Source organism: Diadema antillarum, unplaced genomic scaffold, assembly GCF_040938485.1.
Source record: "Diadema antillarum isolate AM-2024a unplaced genomic scaffold, OU_Dant_1.0 seq00000409_RagTag, whole genome shotgun sequence".
Lineage (NCBI taxonomy): Eukaryota > Metazoa > Echinodermata > Echinoidea > Diadematoida > Diadematidae > Diadema > Diadema antillarum.
Genome location: NW_027271396.1, coordinates 565,177 through 588,065, shown reverse-complemented (window position 1 = coordinate 588,065; position 22,889 = coordinate 565,177). Strand labels below are relative to the sequence as shown.

The window sequence follows — 22,889 nt, the reverse complement described above, 5'->3', positions numbered from 1 at the left end:
CTCTTTGTTTCACCTTGTTTTTGGATATCTCAGCCATTTCATAACCTATTTTCATTAAATAAACTTTTGATACCCCTTAGAATTGCATGCTCTTTGACATCTCATAGAGTGGTTTCTGAATATCTCACAAAACATTAAAAGCTGAATCCTCACCTCAACCGGGGTAGTCAGCACTGACAATTTCAGAAGCTCTTGTCACTGACTGTTACCATGGTAATTGTCAGTGACTGACAACTTGTCAGGGCTGACAACTTTCATGAGACTGTCCCCAGAACTGTACACACCCTTTCAACTTAGTACAGAATATACCAACCACATCAGGCCATATAAAATGAGATGTTTCAAGTAGTACAGTGTACATGGCTGGGCGGAACTGGGGGGGGGGGGGGGGGGGGGGGGCAGAGGGGCTCGGGCCCCCCCCCCCCACACGTTTTGTGCACCATTATTAAAGCAAAGGAATACATGAGGTGTCATCACTTTGCCCCCCCCCCCCCCCCCCCCACTCTTTTTCAACCCGGAAGTATGTTAGTGGCACTAAAACAAAATAGAGATCTTGAAGTGTGAGCACGGTAATGTTATGTGTTTTCGCTGAAGACTAGACCCCCCCCCCCCCCTTATTTTTTTTTTTGTGTGTCGGCTGAAGAAACCGGGAAGTGAAGGGGAGAGAAGAGCTGAAGATTTTTTTTTTTCCTTTTTTTTGCTTATATAGCTCTCAAAACCCAGAAGTGGCCCCCCCCCCCCCCAACTTTTGAAAATGCTACACCAGCCCTGGTAGTAGTGTACTCATAGTACTACTATTCAGTATATAGCCCGACCAGACGCTGTAAGTACGCTGTACGAACCTACATACCTATACGTACCAGCGACTGGGCTGTGTAAAGTTAACTATTCAGCTGCTGTTAGTACACAGCCCAGTCACTATAAAAACAGGACTGTACCAGGGTGGTGCGCCAACAACAAAGCAAACACAAAGCGAACATGCTGATCGCATTGAGTTTGATACTTGACATCATTTTTTCTCACTTCAAACTCGTGAAAGACAATTTTTGTTTATTAGACTTCATGTCTATGTTATTGGTATTGACATTTGCAATTTACAACTTACCGAAAACGAAGATTATACGCAGTGTGTGCGAACGGTACATTTGGAGTTCATGCAGAAAATGGCCGTCAGTGAACGTCATCCTGGAGCTTGACTGTGTCGTCTTTGGATGATATTGTGTGAAATACTAGGCAGTCATCCACAAACAGGTTGATGGAAGAGTTTTTTTTTTTTTTTGTCCCCGATGTCATTGATGATGACTGGTACTACCATTAGGTTCTAGAATCCATTTTGTTTTCACAGCTTTCACTTTTAATTACACCAAAATAAAAAAACATTAGCAAGGTTTGTCATCGAGGCCATAGCTTATAGTTTTAGATAGGGGATTTACCCACTTTTCAGAATGTAGACCTAAATGACTTCATATTTTTCTGTAAATCAAAGGCAAAAGCCTAAATATGAATAGTTGAAGGTGCTTTGTGACATGATACATGCAGAAAGTCTTTTGAGGAGATTCAGCCTCTTTGTATTTTGTTGTTGTTTAGTGACAGCTAGACATGGGTACAAATGTATGGTGATGAGAATACAGTATGAATTTGTAATGAGATTATAGATTGTAAAGTACTTGTCACCACCGTCGCCACTTTTTCAAAAGGGGGGGGGGCCCACTTTGGTTTTTCATAAGCTAACAAGCAAAAAAAAAAAAGGCCTTCACCGCAACTTCCACTTCTGGGTTTCTTCAGCTGACAAGCAAAAAAAAAAAAAAAAGGTCTTCAGCTCATCTTTCTCATTCCACTTCCTGGTTTCCTTTGTATGGTGCAAAAAAAAAAAGAAGTGGGGGCTATGCCCAGCCCCGCGGTTCCGCCGGCCCTGCTTGTAACAGCGAAAATGTCTATGGTAATTCCATTGATGTTATTGCCAGCAGGCAGTGTACTAGTAGTATCTTTTAATTGACACACTCAACAGTGAATGTTAAAAACTAAATTTGTAATGCAGCTTCAACAAAGAAGGTAACTGAAAGTGATAGAGTGATATTGGTCTCTTCTGTTTTGCTCTGACATTGGGTTATTATAGGTAGCAATTTTATTTTTTGTTTGAATCTTAGAACTGTTTTGACAAAAATACACAACAGTCATGTCAGACCTTCGATATGTGCAAAATTTAACTGTTTACTTTTTTGTACATTTATTTATTTTTTATCCCCATATATTTGTTTCATGTGCATGGAGATCTGAGGAGAGAGAATAGATCTGAGTGTTGTAGCAGTGATGGCCGGAGTGCTGGCTGCCTTGTATACAGCTTGCTCCTTTGTAACCAGTGACAAGATCTCTGAGAGGAAGGTAATCCCTATTCCTTGATTTTCTAGAAATTATTTAGCAGAAAGTTTTGAATGTTTCAATGTTTTCAGGAGAACTTTGTTTTGAAGGAAAGTTACTTTTAAACTGCACAGAAATTGTCCCAGATCACACTGGATGTTAGGTGGCCCTGAGAGTGACGCCCAATTTCAGGTCCGGGTTTCTGTTTTGCCAACTCTCATTCTGCTAATTGTCATCACCAACTAGGGACCAGCATATAGACCATGATCAGAATGAATCATGTTCCATTTAACGTCAGAGAACTGTTGTCTGACTTGGCCTCAAAGTTAGTCAGTATAAAATTTTCAAAGGAAGATAAGTATAGTTGACACTTCATTGCTTATTATGCTCCAATATTTGGTTGCTATCATTGTAATTTCTATGCTGGAAATGCATGAAATAAGTGTGAAGGTTCATTTGTGTGAAAATGTTCTGACATTGAAGAAATAACTATACGTGTATATTATGTTGATACATTTCATTACAATTGAGATAGCACTAAAATCACTTTTTACAATGGTGACACTCCAAGGCTTGTGTGCAATTCCTGTACAATTTTCATCTCCAGAAACAAATTGAGGCTGTGAAGAAGGAGCTGAACAACAGACATGTTCTCAGAGAACTGGACAGCAAGAAAAATGGCTGGGATCACATCTTTAACTCTGTCTGGGGATACATTCAAAAAGAACTTGAGTTGCTGGAGAAGGGGGCACGAGAAAAGAGTAAGTGCAGTCCTTTCATGCCGGTATATATCTGTAGAACAAAAGTGATAATCTATTGAATAAAGAAATGCCCTTGACATAGAAATTCTTTCATATCATGATGGTCACTGCTTATTATCAGTGTCAGTAATAATTTTGTTATCAGTATTATCATTATATTAATTTGTTATTTTAAGTTGTTATTTTCATTGTTACCATTATGGTTATCATTGACTTTGTTTTCAATGTTTCTTATGATTGTATTAATATCATTAGTGGCATTACCCAGTACTAATTACAGTAGCAGTTGAAATGGCTACAGGAATCAGCGTGTGATCTTTTGCTCAAGCATTTGGTCAGACACTTGCAAACATCTACGCAGCGAACTACTTCAAAGAGATGCTAGCAATTTATGTTGACCTTGATGTTTTAGTGTGTAAGACTCATTTCAAGATTTGAAGAAAGTGTGTTGTCATGAAAATAGCATAAAATAGAAGAGAAAACAAAAATCAGGAAAGTGTTATGCAAAGTTAACAACAGTTTTTTTTTCTGTTTATAAAGCTATTCGTATTGAGGTGTGGATATGTCATACATTGTACTTTAACTTTTCCTTATTAATATTTTTGTGTCTTTCAGGTGGAAGGGCCAGCACAACAAACAGTCAACGAAAAGGAGATATCCAATCAAAGCTAAGATGGATCATTGCAGTTGCCAATGCTCGTAAGTCAATACAGAAGTTCATTATGATAACTTACAATAAGTTTCTCTTGGGAGGAAACTCTTCAGAGGTGGTAAGAGCCTCATTTTTAAACTTTCTTGTCTTTACAGATGAACTGTCCATACTTCACTTTCATCATGTGTCTGTGCCCTTGTCAGCTGGCTATTTGACTCTTTGGGTGATTTCAAGTTCAGTGCTAGTGCTTGTGCTAGTACTTTCTCAGCACTAGTACCAGTGGTAAAACCGAGCAATGAAATCAGTCAGTGTTTGGAGGTTGACATAAAAATTATGACATATTTCCAGTACCGGTAGTTGGTGTTTGTCTCAGTGTTGAATGCTGTCTGCTTGATGGAGCTCCACCATTTGTGGTTGCAATTTAGGTGTTTTTCCCATTGGCTAACACTAGCACTAGCCCCTAGGGATTATCATCCTTGTCATTTCAAGTTCAGTGCTGGTGTTAGCATTGCTGTGTGAGACCCACATTTACATCTGTAATAGATGTACCTTGTATGTGCAGAGTCTATGCTAATGCAAAGGTCGACCCCATGACAGACACAAACACTCAAGACATGGCTACATAAATCTGAGCCTGGAGGCAAAGTTAAGATCATTATGTTTTGGAAAAGGGATGAACTTCGTGGCATTCTAATCTGTCTTGTTACGTGTCTAAAAGAACTAAGCAGTCATGACTACATGTTTTTGATATTTGACTTGAACTACACACCATCACTTTTTTCATCACGCTATTCCCATGGACTTCGCTGTGGCTTGATGCAAGCACCTAGTATTGGGATAGATAATTTTGATTGGTATTGTAGCTTGTTTGGCAGTTGTCACTGGGAGATAGCACAAGCACCATACTTGAAATCACCTGTTGTTATTGGCCGTCTTATTTCTGCCAAATAATGTCCATTTACAATCTGAAATGATTAACCCTAACTTACAAGGCTGTACCTGGGCTATTTGGCAAGCTTGAATTTTGAATTTCTGGGGGGGGGGGGGGGGGGGGGGGCATTATTAATTAATTATGCAAATATATCCAAAAAACCTCATTTTCGTCTGTAATTGGCTTATAAAAGCTTATGGAATGCTGATTTTTGGTGTAAATATTTCTAGTGACATTCCGAACATTTGTGCGTAAAAAAAAAATTCAGTATCAAAATTAATTTCTTATGTTTTTTATTGTTTCATCATTTTTTATGTATTTCTTTGTTTTTTCGAACTTTTGTTTTTGTTGTTTTTTTCAGCAGAATTTGTCATACACATCTTTAGAAGCATAATTACACTAAAATAAATTTATTTCAGCCATTAAAATTGAAAATATGAATCTTTATACGAATTAATTGAAAAAAACACAATTTGTATTGACTTTGTACACAAAATCACGTTTTTGAGCAATTTTGGGGTTGACGAAAATTTTTTGAAGGGGCGTGGCTTCGGAACGGTATGCCCGGGCGCAACAAATCTGGTCTCAAAAGTTGCGCAAGACTTGAAAGTAAAAAGTCAGCGAGCGGCGCGGTCAAAAAATTTTGCGCGGCGGAATGGTCGCGGAATTCGTTGAGGGGGGGGGCCATTATGGCCCCCCCCAGGTAAGTTAGGGTTAAGCACTCACCGCGTGAGGCAAATCGTCCCCAGGATAAACAATTTTATAGACCAATTTTCGTATTGCATGGCATAACACAGGTAGATTTTGTGTGTGTGTGTGTGTATGTCCAAACTAAAAAATCATCTGTATTTCATTGACATTGCGGAAATTTTAGATGTAGAATCATAATAAGCCACATTGTTGAGTGTGTGTGAACATGTCTTTAGTGTCCAGACATCTCTACCAATTGGCAAATACAGCAAAGTGTTGGTTCAGTGATTCTACATGGCAGTTTTGTGACTTCAGGCTAGGAATTACAAGGTTCATGATGCACCTGTAAGTGTGAATATGTTTTGTGCTACACATTCATTGTCTTTCAGGTGATCAATGGTTCTTGTGGTCTTTGTTCATTTCTCTTTGAAGGTGGACCTCAGCTGCACTGTTCAACCATGGTGAAGGCACTTCTCTCCTTGCTAAACAATGAGTATAGGTGTGCAGAGTTTGGAGGAGACTGCTGCGCTGTACTGACCAAGGAAGTGCTGGGATGCCAGAAGTACTGGTGTGAACTGAGCCAAGATGACTGGCAGGGTAGGATTCACATCACTTGGCACTCAGCCAGACTGTTCAATTTGCCAATGTGATAGATTCACATCTCTGTGCAGTTATATCAAATTGTTTCAAAACTTTGGGGAAATGTTACATAAACTCAGCACAGACTATAAAGCTCCCCTGTTCGATAGAGCTTGTGGATAATTTTCAAATTCAATTATTTTGAAGTTGTATTGTACTGGGAAAGAAAACTTTTCCACTGTACTTTTCTTTTTTTCTTTTTATTGTTACTATATTGACTTTGTGATATTGTTCATGTCATTTATGTCATTTATTCCTTTTCATTAAAAAAAAAAGGTGTACGAACTGTAGCCATTACAGACATCAGCAAACAGGAAATTACAAAGTAGACAGTGGTATCTATGTCATTGAAATCATATGAAGAATTGTTTGGGTTTTTTCTCCACATCTTGTTCCCTATAAAATAGACCTTCTCAAAGCAGTAACACTTGCTTTGCACAAAAGCCCTTCAGGAACAACCTCAGACTCACATGCCAAGGCTGTCCAATGTCTTGTTGCCGGGGCAACCATCCAAGGAAGGGTACCCACAGGACACATGTTCAAGTTCTTCAGCAAAATGCTTCAAAGGATGAAGTAAGTGTAGAATACAGGGCTGTAGATGAAGTGGCATCATGCAGTCTGTCTCTCATAGATTTACATGATTTGCATATTCCACAGTTTGTTGAAATGGGTTGAAGTGGCACACATCGTATATTAAAGAGAGTTTAAAGCTAAAATACAGTTCTGTTAAGGGCTCAAAATTCATCTTCCAGCATTCTTTTTTGGAATTTGCCTGCAATATGTCAAAATGGTGTACAAAGAAACTTGTCTGACTGGCACCGTTTTCCAGGACAACAATTGTTTTTAGATCAAAATAAAAAGAATTTCAATTGTAGTACCATACACGACTTTTATTCCTGAAGCGTCCTCCCCATTCATTACTGAGTAGAGAGATTGTGAGGTGATTAATATTGTTTCCTAGCAATATTAAGTGTAACAAAAAAAACTTCTGAAAACTGCTTATCCAAAAAAGGCGAGCCAATGGAGTAAAATGGAGTCAAGAGGGGCCTGAGCTTTCGATCCTAGCAGAATCTTCGTCAGAGGCAAAATTTTGCCTCTGACAAAGATTCTGCTAGGATCGAAAGCTCAGGCCCCTCTTGACTCCATCCTAGCAATATCATTAGTAGTTCCCAACAAGCTGCATGTCATCTACTCTTTTGAGGAAGATCAATGGATACTGCAATGGCCTGATTTCTTGATTATTGATAATCAATTTCAAAACATTGTGTACCACATTGGATATATTTACAGATTGCAGTACTAATGGCATACCTTTTTTGCTGATATTTTGCATTTTCGTTGTTACCCAACTGAAATCTTGTTATTACAGCATTATCTCACACATTTCGTTTGCATAGGTGTCCATTTTAGAGCAAAAATCAACAGTCTCTGCTGGCATATGAAAACCATGTTTTACCTTTGATATCTGGTAGGTCAGAGAAGAGTGTGACTGTAGTTTCCTGCATCCTGTCAGCACTGAACTCCTTTTCTCTCTGGGCTGCCCCAGACTGCCGACATCAGCTGGCTAAACTTGGTGAGGATTCCTTTAACTGCCTCATCAGCACATGGAAGACCAACTCGACTGTCATAAAGGTATGTGAATGTTGAGAATTCACATTGTCAGTCTTGGTATTACCGTATAAGGGGTCATTGCTGTCATATGCCTTCATTCCACTAAAATGATAGAATGACTTTTGTCTATTTGCTGCTTCCGTTGTCCGTCCAGTGTTTTGAATGACATGTATAGGTGCACAATTCAGAGTAAAATGCTCTGTAACCTGTTGAGGATAAAGTGATTTTGCTATAACACACATTTCCCCATAGACACCTGCCTGAGTATACTCAGGACTAGTCTTTAAAGGATGAACATACCATAGGACTTTATACTTACAGTAATTCCCTCTGTGAGTGAGTATACCGCTATTCAACATACCTATTATATTTGTCTATTCGTTGTAACAAATCTGAAAGCCTCCCTTCCTTCTTCTCCCCCAACAAACACATTTACCTATTAAAGTTGCATTCAACACAAGAATGACATCCCCTGTGATTTTGACTCGATTTTGTTTTCTACTCATTTGTAGTGTGGGTGAGCTTCAAATGGCATTAATTTGTGTCAAATATAAGCTGTACATGGTCATGCAGTTACAGGAACACAGGGTGAAAAAAGAAGAAATGTATAACTGGCTTGATTCTTTGCAACTATTAAAGATGGTCCTCAATCTTTAGGTGCTTCTGAAGTGTAGGATGCCATGAATTAGGGTTAATGATGTTTCAAATATTCTAACTTACTGTTAATGAGTTCATTATCAATTGTTTGATAATTTTACATGTTTGTTTTTTCATTTGGTAGTGTTCTCGTTAACCCGTTGAGGACGAGCTGATTTTGCTATAACACACATTTCCCATTGACACCTGCTTGAGTATACTTGGGAGTCATCCCCTCGGGTAAAATGATACGTTTTAATTTTCTTTTCTTTGTTTTATTCTGTTGTATTCAGGATGAACTTGTGAAGTTTTTTCAGTACCAGATGACGATTCACCATCCTAACGGAGTTAGTGCAGAAAAGGAGGGAGTTTTTGCCGCTGACTATGACTTGTGGAAAGTGAGCTTTAAAAAACAACAACATTTCTTTCTAAAAAACAGAAACAGATAGTTAAATTTCAATGTGTATTGAGTTCAAAGTTGTTCATCTTCAGCTTGCAGCTTAAGTGTACCAGCAAGTAAAGACATTTCTGAGAACCAGGTTTTCTCAGAAATCTAAACCAAACCTATATCATAATCCTACTGAAGTTGTTACAATCACGTATGGCCACATTTACTTTGTACCCTGTTTGCAGTTGGCCTGAAATCACACCTTTCTGTGTCGTAAAGAATATGCTAAAGTTAAACAATCATTACACTGCTGCAAGGCCAAGTCTTGTGAATGATGAGAAGTGTCATATCTTTGACAGAGAGAGTTGTGTTCTTTGTTTTTATTGTTATCCACATCAATCTACTTTGATGATTGCTAAAGAAAGAGTTTCTGTTCCAGATTCTGTGAGAATGAGACTTTCAGTATGCCCTCCTAGGAGACAATTTTATCCCAAGTTTTGACATGTACTACATCTCAATCTTCTCACCAATGAAAAAAATGAAATTAATTTTTCACCTAAGATGACAGCATGGCATTCTCTAAGCAGTTTGAAAAACAAGAGTTACTAACTGTTTATGGTTCTTACAAGAAAAGAAAATAATAGCGTACCCTTTTAAATAGTTCCTGCTTCCTGCATTACATTGTGATCTCATTTTGTGCTGTAGGAGTGTCTGACCACCTTGTGTGAGGAATTGATGAAGGAGTGGAAACAGCAAGCAGCAAAGCTTAAACTGAAGACTTCAGGGTAAACTTTATTCTTTCTTATATCTTCAATAAATTTCCTCATGTTATTTACATCACTGAAACATTGGTATTAAAAATGTTTGGTCAGCTGAAAAATGTTGGTTCTTGGTTCTTGTATACTGTAGAGCTTGATATTTTAGCGGCATGAAATTTTTGTGACATCTGCTTGTCATATAATATGTGTTTTTACTTTGAGCACTAGCACACTGCACCAGTCATATAGAGCTGACTCAATAATATGTGTGAGGCATGGGAAAATGTTGCACAAGTTGAGTCCTTCATATATCAACTGAGAATCTTGCTTTTTACAACTTGGTAACACAAGGACAGTATCTGCTAAATGTAATTTTATACCTACTGTCAGGGGTTAAAGCAAAAATGAAATTTTGATAGTAATATTGTTAAGAGATCTATGTATCTTCCTAAACATCAGAAAATAGTAAGCATGTGGGTACTAATGCAAGGATATGTGGTGGCAAAAATATCTGATTTCTATTCCTTGTGTATTAAAAGAAACCTGTACTGACATTTTCTACTTGTCTGATAATTCTAATCTACATTATTTGATGCCTACAACTGGAAAGAGAGGATTCTAAAACCCAGGATAAGCCTGTAATGATTTTTTGAAAAAAATGAAAACGAGCAAGCCAAGGAACGATCCACACAATTTGGCATACGTCACAGGTGCCAACCTCCGACTTTAGCAAAACGAACTACACATGTCAATTTACTGATGAAATCTCACACGAAGTACTGCAAAAACTGTTATTTAGTAAAATTGCAATATGGAGCTGAAATAAACATGTTAAACAATACTTATTACTTTCTAAAAGGAATCTCTTCAAAAGATTTTTATTTAGATAAAATTCGTGGGGAATATTCCAGATATGCAAAATGAAATTGGCGTCATTGTCCGAACGTGCTGCCCATAAGAAAACTGTGTATAAGTAACGTTGCACTAACTATGCATTGATGATAAGCGATAATGGTTCGACATCACAGTTCAAACTATCTAACGAAGATGAGGACTGAGTGATTCTTAAAATCTAAATCCAAAAAATGGTCAACGGCAATCACGGTTTACGCCTAGTTAGAAGAAAACAGCACCCAGTACATATAGACTCTAGACTAGAACTAGGACTAGGACTAGTGAGCAGTCAAGGACCGAGAAGATTCTACCCGCCGCCCCGTCGACAGCTGTACGTGCACAGTGCTCAATAGGCACAGCGTAAACGTTTAGTATGCAATACATACCCCTGCTGCCAGAACTTGAAGAAAGTCCAGACGAAAGTCCAGACTCCAAGGTCTAGCGTTGCCGCTAGATCTAGGCCCTTGTCCTGCAGGCCCTGTTGTTTCTGTGCTGAATTTTGCAGGTAAGGTATCTGCTTTATGGATTTTCAATGTATTTGTAGTTGAGATAAATCTCATGGTGGTCGTATTAACACCATGGACTAAATTAGATCTAGTTTTAGTAGGGCCCATACCTCGGAAGAGTGGCCTGACCACGTAGATACAAACAGTGCCGCCTCTTCGCGATCCAAGCGCTGGTGTAACGCTAGGCATAGTGCTAGAGTACTTCCGTATCCATGTAGATATCTCAAAATTCACTGAACCAAATTGCACCAAAATCACAAGAAATATTTTATGACTCATGTCCACTTGCTCACGGTAATTGGAACCAAATCGCAAGTCGGGAAGCATAAGTGAAGTTGTCAACTTTCCTGTCGTCGCTAAAAACAATCTGCTCTGTAGGACTAAACAAGAGTGATCGCGGCGTAGTAGCCCTACGGCCTGCGCACGCACAGACTGAAGTTAGCCATCTAATATCATGAGACAAATTTTTCAAGTAATCGGGAGCAAAAAAAATCAATTTATAAATTATTTGAGCTCAGTTGAATGAAAAATAAAGTTCGTAAATCACACAAATCGCCAAAATCATGACATTTTTTAGTTTAGTTCCCGCATAAATTCCCCGTTCGCACAGTACTAGTCGGCTAACTTCAGCTCTAGATTGTGCATGTCGTGTTTACCAAGATCTCTTGCGAAGAGTGAGTTTTTTTTTTTGTAACAACTTGAAAGTCGGCGTCAATATTGATACTTCTCGATTACCGATTTCATTCAAATACAATATAGTATTTTGAAATATGCTTAGAAGTATATTCTGTAATTTTGGTGCGATTTGGTTCAGCGAAATTTGAGACAGCTGCATGGATAGGACAGTACACAAGTGCCGCCTGCTAGCTAAATTGGGCCTAAGCGTCGTCTGCTACTCGGCACGATTTAACGCACGCGTATGCGAGGGCTTGTAATCAGAGATATATTTGGCACCTGTGACATCACAACATCCGGGCTCGTCAGCTCATTAGCATAATTCTCGCCAAAAAAGTTCCATTTTCAACATGAAGTTACGGGCTAAATCGTTATGAAATTTTGATTCTGTTTGCACCTCTGGGTCTTTTAGAATTAAAAGAACAACATATAAAAAAATTAAAAAACGGTACAATGCCCTTTTAAGTATCAAAAGTTAGGGATTATAGGTAGGGGAAAAGCTTTAAGTTGAATATTGCAGGATGATATCATAAATTGGAATCTTCATATTTTCTTCTCCAAAATTTATGGATACATCCAGATGGACAGAAAATATCTAAGATTGCTTTCTAGGTTTATGATGATGTCTATGTTATTGTGTTGTTCATGTTTGTTTGCCATACAGGAAGGAAGAAGTCTTGTTTAGTCAAGACATAGTGGACCTAGCTGCCGATGTCTGTCACCAGGTATTGAAACATAGACTATTATCCTATCTATCCTAGGTCTTCTTTTCTGATCTGCACATCCACAACCATACTTCTGCTCCTCCTTCTCCAACCAATCAGTCCCTCTTAATTTTCTAGTGGCCTCCTTGAGAGGCTCTCAAAGTATCTTGAGTCTATTTCTATCGTAAAATATGGCTGACTTTGGGCAACCAAATGCAAGTAAAAAACTTGGCCAAGTTCTAGCCATTGCGTGTGTGGGCATATGAAAGTGAATTTGTTTCCAATCCAATCGCTATTATGTAGCCACTTGAGATGTGCACAATGTTTAGTTCTGAGAGCCACTTGTTGGAAGGACAGCCAAGTGCTGATTGGTTTAAGATATCCTTGTGGAAGATATTCTTCAAAATCTCCTGCATGATAAGGGTGACTGAAAACCAAAACAAGCTTTCCACTAATTGTCAGGACTGTATGTAAAACTGCCTGTCATTGATGATAAAGGCCAAAGTGGTATGCTATTGGCTGGCCTTAGGGAGACAAGAATATATTGATGTGATATTACAAGGACAGTACTTATTTGTGTCCCCTGAACGTGACTAGCCTTTGTTTTATTATCAGTATTATTGTCTATAGATGAAATAATCTACTATTTTCCTCTGAATATCATTCTCTTCTACTCTGTACATAAATGCATATCTTGAACTATCAGTGTTTACAGATTAGCAGAATACATGGTGCCATACACATATTATGGTGATGATGCAGTGTCACATATGATGATGATGGTGTTGCTCACAAGTTGTACAGCGAGTCTGCATACTTCATAAGGAAGAATTGAAGTCCTTGCATAATCTTGCAGTGAAATAGAGATGAGATATGGGCGCTATGACTGGCAAATTTGTAGAATGCAGTGGTAGAAAAGCTACTACAAGTGACTCTCAGTACTAGAGCAATATACATATTGTAGTGTGGTATGGTCTTTGTGTAATCTACCGGTATCCTTCTAGAAAAAAAAAAAGAGGTTAGTATTCAAAGTAAAATGTGTGTTGGTATTTTACCTGTATAATGTACAATCTTTAAAAGAATCGTGTACATACATGTACATACATACATACATTTTACAGTGTACATATAGGTCCACAGGCCTTAGTCTGTAATTATTTGTTTGATATCTAGTTCTCTTTGATTATCTTTATACTTTAAGGTATTCAGAGCAGGATCCATGCCTTTTGAAGCAACCCAGATGGGTACCCAACCAATGTCCACTGGCAGAATGTCCAGTCAAGCCACCACACCGGCCAAGAGAAGACGACTGGACACGGGATGGGAGCTCCTGAGGGAACATATAGGCAGACCTTCCCAACATACTTCCCTCGTTCCTTGGTCAGCAGTATTCATAATCTACTGATGTAGCATGAAAATAAAGAAATACAAATTTACAGGGAGATTGGTAAAGTCTGTACAGAAAGACTTCCATCAGGCATATTATGGATGGGTGAAGTTTTACTGAAATGTGAAAGTGTCAGTTTCTAGATTATGGTATCTCAGAATTATTTACCTTTGAATGAGGGGCGGAGAATTGATAGAGAGTACAGCATCACTTTTTGAAATCATAGTCAGGTAATGAGAAACTGAGATATACATAAAAAAGTTATCCTGGGATACAAATATATTGTGCAATGAGAGGCTGTAGTTGAATCATGGATCCTGAGGTGGCAGAAAGAACACTATTTTCTGAGGAGCACCATGAAGTCAGTAGTGGCTTGAAATGGTGTATGATATTTATTTGTTTAAAGGGACTGTACAGTACTGGTTGAGGTGAGGATTCAGGTTTATAATTTTTTTTTTTGTGAGATAATGAGAAACCTCTTATGAAATATGAAAGAGCATTTAATTTCAAGAACGATTTAATGTTTATTTGATGAAAATTGACCTTGAAATGGCTGAAATATAAAAAAGAAAGTGATCCTAATAACATTTACATGCCATGACTTTTATTAAAGATCTCTTTGTTTTACCATGCTTTTAGATATCTCAATCATTTCAAAACCGATTTTCATCAAATAAACTTTGATACCCCTTTAACATTTCAATAGAGTGGTTACTATATATCTCGCATAACATTACAAGCTGAATCCTCACCTCAAGCAGTACTGTACAGGCCCTTTAAACAGCAAGTAAATGGTGCTGATGATTTGATGTGATTGATGTTTATCTGCAGGCTGCAGCTGATACTTACTATTCTCACCAAGTACCCAGAGGACCTCCCAGAGCAAGAGTTTCACCCCTACCTCATGGCTCTACATCAACTCCAGGCACAGAGCAAAAGGTCTGTACAGAAAAACATTGTTCAGCCATTTGGAAGTGGAAATGATTGATATACAACAAACTGTGTTTTGCATATATGTGACCCGCTACAACAAAATGATCCTAAAGTCGGGCGAGGTCGATTATTTGAAAATTGCATGATGTAATCCCCTAGTCTTTCTGCTTTAAATTGATATATAACACATTTTATAAAAATAATCGGCTGCGGAGATATTGATGTTTAAAAGAGAGCATGTCGAGACGTCTGGAAAATCACTGTTTCGAGAAAAGCACCCTAAAAGTCTTCCTTTCGACGCAATCGCGATCAAGGGACACGCAAGTCAGTTTTCACCTCTGGACAATAGAAGGTAAGCCCTAGCAACCCCTGAAGAGTTCATTCAAGCACATCAGCATCGGCGGTCTCCTCACCAACCAATCAGTGACCAGGATGTGAGAAGCGGCTGAGCATATCCAAATTTTCGAACCAGTTTCTGCTTCGTTGAAATGCCAAAAAACATGGCTCAGAAAAACGCTATTTCTTGGTCTTTGCTTTGATCATTTTGCTTCAAAATTTTGACCGATGATAGAAGACATGTTAGACTCCAATAATATATCAAAATCAGAAAATCGTAAGTTTTGACCAATTTTCATGCTCTGACTTCAAACTCGATTTTCATGGCTTAGACCGTGCGCGACTTTAGGACCTTTTTGTTGTAGCGGGTCACATATTATGATATAGTAGTTTTATTTCATGTACGCATCATGGTATTATGTCTATGATGTCACTGCATTGCATGCAATGTTAGTACTTGTAAGCATGATGGGAAGGATGGACAGGAACTTAACTTTTGCCCCCCCCCCAAAAAAAAAACAAACAAACAAACAAACAAACATTATTTTCCCAGGATTCCACCAAGATACTTTCATTTGAGGAGAAGGGTCGGGACTTGCTTCATGCCCTTGTCCTAGTAGCCCCCCCCCCCCCCCCAAAAAAAAAGGCTCTGTACCCTCTGCACATGTGCATGTACATGTATATAATGTTTTTAAGAATACTGACATCTCTTTGTAATAATGGAAGTTACAGTACAATGCATCTTTGGCTCTATACTTTTCTTTTATTTCCAACCAGAGGCAAGCTTCAGATCTGGGTGCTAAAGTGTCTTCAGGCATTCGCGTCCAGCCAGAAGGTCAGGGAAGATCTGTCCTTGCTCACCAAGGAGAATTTGGGAAGAGCTTGGACCAAGATATGGGCAGCTACCATGAGGTATGGGTGTTTGGATTCTTGATTCGAATCCTGTAACATTTGTAAACTCTGCTTGTTTATATGTTTGCATTTGTATGTTTATGCATTGTATGTGTGACACGAAATGATCATTTCGTCTTAATATAGAATTTGTTCAGTAAGCATTAAGAGAGAGAAAAAAAGAGGATGGGGGTTCCCACTTGTAGAGTTGAGTGGACGTGATAATCAACTAATTTGAAAGTTAGCATGACCTGTCCTTGAACCCTATCTCCTTCATTATAGCTTCTGGGTCAATCTCCAGTTTGTGTTGCACACTTCTGTATTGTCGCACATTATTCGATATACTGCTATTTCATTTTTCGAGAGTTCATGTAGGTGTTGTGTGGACATGTGTCATACACGTTGTTAAAAACTGCAAGCTAATAATTGAGGTCTTGAACTTCAAAGATTACAAATTCATTACAAATTTCCGGGTCAGCCTCCAGGGCATGTTGTACATTAGTGTATCATAGCACAGTATTGGGGTTTAGTGCTAGTCCTGCATGTATGCATTTTTTCCGTTTCTGTGGTTAAATCACTTGAAAATTCACTTTTCAGGAGTAGGTGTTGTGTGGACATGTGTCATAGTTTGAAACTACAAGCTATTATAAGAGGTTTAAAAGAAACCTGTACTGACATTTTCTACTTGTCTGATAATTCTAATCTACATTTTTTTGATGCCTACAACTGGAAAGAGAGGATTCTAAAACCCAGGATAAGCCTGTAATGATTTTTTGAAAAAAATGAAAACGAGCAAGCCAAGGAACGATCCACACAATTTGGCATACGTCACAGGTGCCAACCTCCGAATTTAGCAAAACGAACTAGAAAGGTTCTACACATGTCAATTTACTGATGAAATCTCACACGAAGTACTGCAAAAACTGTTATTTAGTAAAATTGCAATATGGAGCTGAAATAAACATGTTAAACAATATTTATTACTTTTTAAAAGGAATCTCTTCAAAAGCTTTTTATTTAGACCATATTTGTGGGGAATATTCCAGATATGCAAAATGAAATTGGCATCATTGTCCGAACGTGCTGCCCATAGAAAACTATGTGTAAAAAAAGTAACGTTGCACTAACTATGCATAGATGATGAGCGATAATGGTTCGACATCACAGTTCAAACTATCTAACGAAGATGAGGACTGAGTGATTCTTAAAATCTAATTCCAAAAAATAGTCAACGGCAATCACGGTTTACGCCTAGTTAGAAGAAAACGGCACTCAGTACATATAGACTCTAGACTAGAACTAGGACTAGGACTAGTGAGCAGTCAAGGACCGAGAAGACTCTACTCGCCGCTCCGTCGACAGCTAGCTGTACGTGCACAGCGCTAATAATAGGCACAGCGTAAACGTCTCGTATGCAATACATACCCCGAATGGCCCTGCTGCCAGAACTTGAAGAAAGTCCAGACGAAAGTCCAGACTCCAAGGTCTAGCGTTGCCGCTAGAGGCCCTTGTGCTGCAGGCCCTGTTGTTTCTGTGCTGAATTTTGCAGGTAAGGTATCTGCTTTATGGATTTTCAATGTTTTTGTGGTCGAGATAAATCTCATGGTGGTCGTATTAACACCAAGGACTAACTTAGATCTAGTTTTAGTAGGACCCATACCTCGGAAGAGTGGCCCGACCACGGAGATACAAACAGTGCCACTGCCTCGCGATCCAAGCGCCGGTGTAGGCATAGTGCTAGAGTACTTCCGTATCCATGTAGATATCTCAAAATTCACCCAACCAAATTGCACCAAAATCACAAGAAGTATTTTATGACTCATGTCCACTTGCTCACGCTAATTGGAACCAAATCGCAAGTTGAGAAGCGTAAGTGAAGTTGTCGACTTTCCTGTCGTCGCTAAAAACAATCTGCTCTGTACGACTAAACAAGAGTGATCGCGGCGTAGTTGTAGTAGCCCTACTTATAAGTACCTGCGCACGCACAGACTGAAGTTAGCCATCTAATATCATGAGACAAATCTTTCAAGTAATCGGGAGCAAGAAATCAATTCATAAATTATTTGAGCTAAGTTGAATGAAAAAAAAAGTTCGTAAATCACAAAAATCGCTAAAATCATGACATTTTAAAATTTAGTTCCCGCGTAAATTCCCCGTTCGCACAGCACTAGTCGGCTAACTTCAGTTCTAGATTGTGCATATCTCGTTTACCAAGATCTCTCGCGAAGTGTGAGGTTTTTTTTAGTGACAACTTGAAATTCGGCGTCAATATTGATACTTCTCGATTACCGATTTCGTTCAAATATAATACGGTATTTTAAAATATGCTTAGAAGTATATCCTGTAATTTTGGTGCGATTTGGTTCAGCGAAATTTGAGACAGCTGTATGGATAGGACAGTACTACTCGGCACGATTTAACGCACGCGTATGCGAGGGCTTGTAATCAGTGAAACATTTGGCACCTGTGACATCACGACATCCGGGCTCGTCAGCTCATTAGCATAATTCTCGCCAAAAAATTTCATTTTCAACATGAAATTACGGACTAAATCGTTATGAAATTTTGATTCTGTTTGCACCGCTGGGTCTTTTAGAATTAAAAGAACAACATATGAAAAAATAAAAAACCGGTACAATGCCCTTTTAAAACTTCAAGGATAACAAATGTTGTGTTGATAATGTCTTGCTCTTTCCATCCACCTTGCCCTGACTAGAACCATCTGTCTTCACTCAGCAGAAGATGAAGGTTTTGACCTTTTGACCTCTCTCCTTCATCACTCAATTGTCAAACCTGATAGAGAGGTGTGGAAGCTCTTCTTGCCAGAAGTCATCAAACCATCAAAGTGAGCAAACTCTTCTGGCATGTGTGTCTAATATGATGTTGTGTCTCTGGTTCATGGATGTCAATATTCAGGTGTGAGTTTCTTCAATTTGTCTCCCTCTACAAAATAAATGGTTAAGATCGCAACTGCTAATCTGTAAATCAACAAACATGTCAGGAAAAAGGAACCAGTGGGACTCGAACGTGTCATCTACTGATCAGCAGTTGCGATCTTAACAATCTAACTTGTAGAGGGAGACAAATTGGAGAAACTCGCACCTGAACCTTCACTCCTCTGAATAATATCTATCTTTCATTTAATATCAATATTGTTTAGCTCTTTTTAAAAGCATTTGTAAATGAATTATTCTTCTCGTAAAAAACCCAACAACAACAACCAACTAGTCATAGTGATTCTGTTACAATTTACAATAATTGTACCTGTACTTCATTGTTATTGCTTGTTTCAAATGTCAGTATTGCAAAGCTTAGAATTCTGAAATAGGTTATGGTTGTTTTCAGTCTGGTACTTTCCTTGTGATGATCAAAATAAATGAGATGATTATGTCATACATTTGATCAACTATGTTCCCAGAAATCAATAAAACTTTTTCTATCACTGCTGTGGAACCCTCAACATACACTTCTAGTACATATTTAATACTTAACTGCTACAATGTGATGCTTCTACCGTGTATTGTAATCAGAAGTATGCATGATACCTTTGATACTATAGTTGCTGCCATCGAAACAACATATCATATTTCCAAAACTACTGCTACTAGTACAGTTCTTTATTCTTCTTATACAATTCAACTATTACCTTCACTACTAAACGACTACTATTCAATGATATCATCACTACCAACTGAACTACTCTTGCCACTATTATCATGACTCCTGCTGTTACTGTGAGCTTCTATTACAACAACTGTTACTACAACCATTACTGCAGCTACTACTCCCCTCCTGCTACTAATGTAAATGCCAAGACTGCCAATATTATGTTGATTACTGCTACAGTCCACTCCCGTCATAACGAAATTTTGGTTACAACGAAGTAAAAATTCAGGCTGCAACACTATCAACTCTGTGTATTCTTATTGTTCATTTGTTCAGTTATAACGAAATTTTGATATAGTGAAAGAAAACTGCCGGTCCACAGGGCTTCGTTATAACAGGAGTTCACTGTAGTGTTACCACCGTTACTAATGTTTAGTTTGCCACAACGACTACTCCCAATGCAATATTTGCACCCCTCAGCTGCTCTGTGAGGTTCCTGGCCACACTCCTTCACCTTAACCCTGTACCTGAGAACCATGTGTGCGAAGTGGGTCTCCTAGCCTCCATGACAGGAGTTTTGAAGCGTCAGCACCCTCTACGACACCAGCTCCTGGACTGGTTGCTGCCTGCTGAGGAAGTGGAGGAGGCTGGAGAGAGACTAGTGGTGATCCCAAAGATTTTACAAAGGTAAAAGCTTGCAACACATTCTTGATATGTAACTCTCTGTGATATAAAGAATAATGACTCTATGGTCAATACCTGCTTGAGCCAATTTCTTGTGCAAGAATTTTTGCAATATCTTCCAATTTCTTGAAGATTTGATCTGTGAGTGATATGTGGTGTTGTGAATTCAGACTAAAGGCGCGATCAGACTAGCAAAAGATCCAGAAGTTTAAGATCTTCGCGATCTTTTGTTGTGCAGTCACCCTGGCAGCCAAACTTGGATCAAGAAGTTTGGGTCATTGGTACGCGAGCGCAAGAAAGAAGAAAGAGGTGCCGTCTGATGGCTAGTGATTGTGACGTAACAATGCACATCTGTACCTGACAATGGCCTCGTGCTTCGGACACACCGCCCGCAAACGGATCGAGAAGTTTGGTGGGAGTGAGGGAAATATCCCTAGTTGGAGTGAGAAGTTTAGCAAGAAGTTTTGCGAGAAGTTTCACAGGAAGTTTGCGGTAACACTAGCAAAACTTTGAGATCTTTAAAGATCGCGAACTTAATCTTCTCGATCTTTTGCCAGTCTGACCGCGCCTCAAGTGTTTTCCTGGCTTAGCTGGAACAAATGAAAGTTATCTCTTCTTTGCCTTTCCGTCTTTCCTTGACACACTCTGAGCACACTCAGATTAATTTTAATACTGAACACACCTTACACAACCCTCAGTGTATCACCCGACACCCTTGCCCACGTACTGACTGTACTGATGGCCAAAAACTGCTGCAGCCTGCAGCCACCAGACAACATGGACTTTCTTGGCCGAATTCAGAGTGCCACGCAGTCCAGACTGAGCACCATCGCAGATCTCTACCTCAGGTCGGGATTTCACCTGCCACTAGCCAGGCCAGCTGGAAGCTGTTTGAGGGGCTGGGATACAGCCATGCCCTCGTCTGGGGGTGTGGTGATAACCTCCATGGTGGACAGCATACTGGAGAGGATAAGTTTTGTGACCACACAGCTACAGGACACTCAGTCCAGAGAGGTGAATGTCATCAAGAGATACTGTCAAATACTCTAGTTGACTGCTTTTCCCCTGTCCTGGTTACAACTTTAAGGTGATTCTTCAGTGTCATCGTACAAAATTCACTTATCAAGTCTCAACTCGTGAAGAAGTTGTTGGCACCAGTGAAGTGTGTCATTATGCAAGCTGTCCCCTGTTAATAGAATCAGTTGAATATAAGTTATTAAGAATTTGCAGTATGGTACTGTTCTGATGTATAATGACAAAGTATCAAGTGGTTTATAAAAATTTTAAAGATTACTGGTAGTCATTTGTGCTCCAGTATTTGCACACTGCAACAGAATTTAATGATGTCTGTGCCAGCCTTATCATGATTAGCTTTTCTTCTGCATCTTGTTCTTAATTTTATCCTCCTTTCTTCTCCCCGCACAGGTTGACCACTATGAATCAGTGGGTCATCTGGCCAGACTCCAGGTGGCTGTGATGACCGGTGTATCCAACCATTTCCCGGAGGCAGTAAAGGGAGGTCTGAAGGATACTCTGACCAAACACATCAAGGTAACTGACCAGTCCATCCAATCTGGACATGAGTATGTTGCCATGGCAAAGATTACATCTCTCTCCCTTGTATGAACCTGGTATAGGATTTAGTATAATAGTTATCCAAAACATCATCTGTGCACTTTCAGATGAACCCTAAGTTTTCAGAACCCATCAAATAGACATGATATTGATAGTCTGCTGAATCAGCACTTGTCAACCAATATGTTTAAATACGATATCATTAGTATTATGGGATAGTGGGGGGGGGGGGGACTGAAGAATGACAGTTTCTATCAATAGCAGAGACTTTTGTTACAGCATAGGGTATCAGCAGCCGTACTTCAAACCAATCCTTTAATCACATATGTTTTGTTTTTTTAAACCACCCTTACAAATTGAAGTGAAAGAAGTATAGATAATGTCCGATAAATGTTGGTACTCATGTCCACGTCTAGATGAAATGAAAAATAATTCCATGTTCCTTTTTTTTTAATTGTGTGATTATCTTTTCATGTTGATAATAAAAAATGTAACTTGCAGGGTGATAGGTTATAGGCCATTTGGGTAACTACGTGGGTAACTACCAAAATACGATGAAGAACTTGTCCTGAAAAATGTGTTTGATTAAACAATGAAGTCATTTTTCTTGTATTTTTCTTTTTGGAAAAAAAAAATAATCTAAGGTGCTTCTGAAGAGACTAACTACTGGCTTGAAGGAGATGTGCACTCCAAGGACAGACTCCATCACAGACAGTGCCAAGAGTCAAACACACTCCCTTCTCACCCTCACATCAGTGCTTCTATCTCTGTACGAGTGTCAGGGAACAAACCAGAGGGAGGGTGACCGCATAGTGGCACATCTACTGAGGTCACTGACCCCCTCTGAACTACTTGACAATCTTTTGAGCCTAGTCCACAATAAGGTGAGATCTACAGATTCAAGGAAGTTGCACAAGTATTGAAATGTAAAATATTGGCACTTTCATAGTGCATGTAGTAAACATGGTAAAAACTTATACCCAGCTATTTATTGACAAACAAGTTAATCAACGGTAGATATGATAATGGAAATCTTGAATCAAAATGCAAATTCAAACAAAATGAAATAATGTGTGAAAGGAGCAAATAAGAATTTGAGCAAGCATGTATAACAGTCCTTGGTGCTCATGACTAAACCAAGCAGCCAATATTTCTTATCATATATAATATGAATCAAATGAGAATATAAAATTATTATCAGGAAAATAAAATGAATGAGAACAAAGTGATATCAAATAACTTCATGTACCAACTCATATACATCAATATGTGTA

The 22,889-nt window shown here is 38.8% G+C and overlaps 1 protein-coding gene across 1 annotated transcript in view; it reads left to right on the top strand.

The window, feature by feature from the left end:
• Positions 1 to 22,889, top strand: part of LOC139732291 (serine-protein kinase ATM-like) — a 64,991-nt gene that overhangs the window by 1,093 nt on the left and 41,009 nt on the right. The window contains exons 2-18 of the mRNA XM_071643163.1: positions 2,272 to 2,382; positions 2,966 to 3,119; positions 3,735 to 3,818; positions 5,825 to 5,989; positions 6,439 to 6,604; positions 7,504 to 7,663; positions 8,572 to 8,676; positions 9,372 to 9,451; positions 12,164 to 12,224; positions 13,405 to 13,583; positions 14,422 to 14,529; positions 15,637 to 15,771; positions 18,467 to 18,595; positions 19,837 to 20,043; positions 20,739 to 21,054; positions 21,466 to 21,591; positions 22,260 to 22,499. Of these exons, the coding sequence (XP_071499264.1) occupies positions 2,311 to 2,382; positions 2,966 to 3,119; positions 3,735 to 3,818; positions 5,825 to 5,989; positions 6,439 to 6,604; positions 7,504 to 7,663; positions 8,572 to 8,676; positions 9,372 to 9,451; positions 12,164 to 12,224; positions 13,405 to 13,583; positions 14,422 to 14,529; positions 15,637 to 15,771; positions 18,467 to 18,595; positions 19,837 to 20,043; positions 20,739 to 21,054; positions 21,466 to 21,591; positions 22,260 to 22,499 (2,487 nt within the window). The 5' untranslated portion in view covers positions 2,272 to 2,310. The remainder of the gene's footprint in view (positions 1 to 2,271; positions 2,383 to 2,965; positions 3,120 to 3,734; positions 3,819 to 5,824; positions 5,990 to 6,438; positions 6,605 to 7,503; positions 7,664 to 8,571; positions 8,677 to 9,371; positions 9,452 to 12,163; positions 12,225 to 13,404; positions 13,584 to 14,421; positions 14,530 to 15,636; positions 15,772 to 18,466; positions 18,596 to 19,836; positions 20,044 to 20,738; positions 21,055 to 21,465; positions 21,592 to 22,259; positions 22,500 to 22,889) is intronic.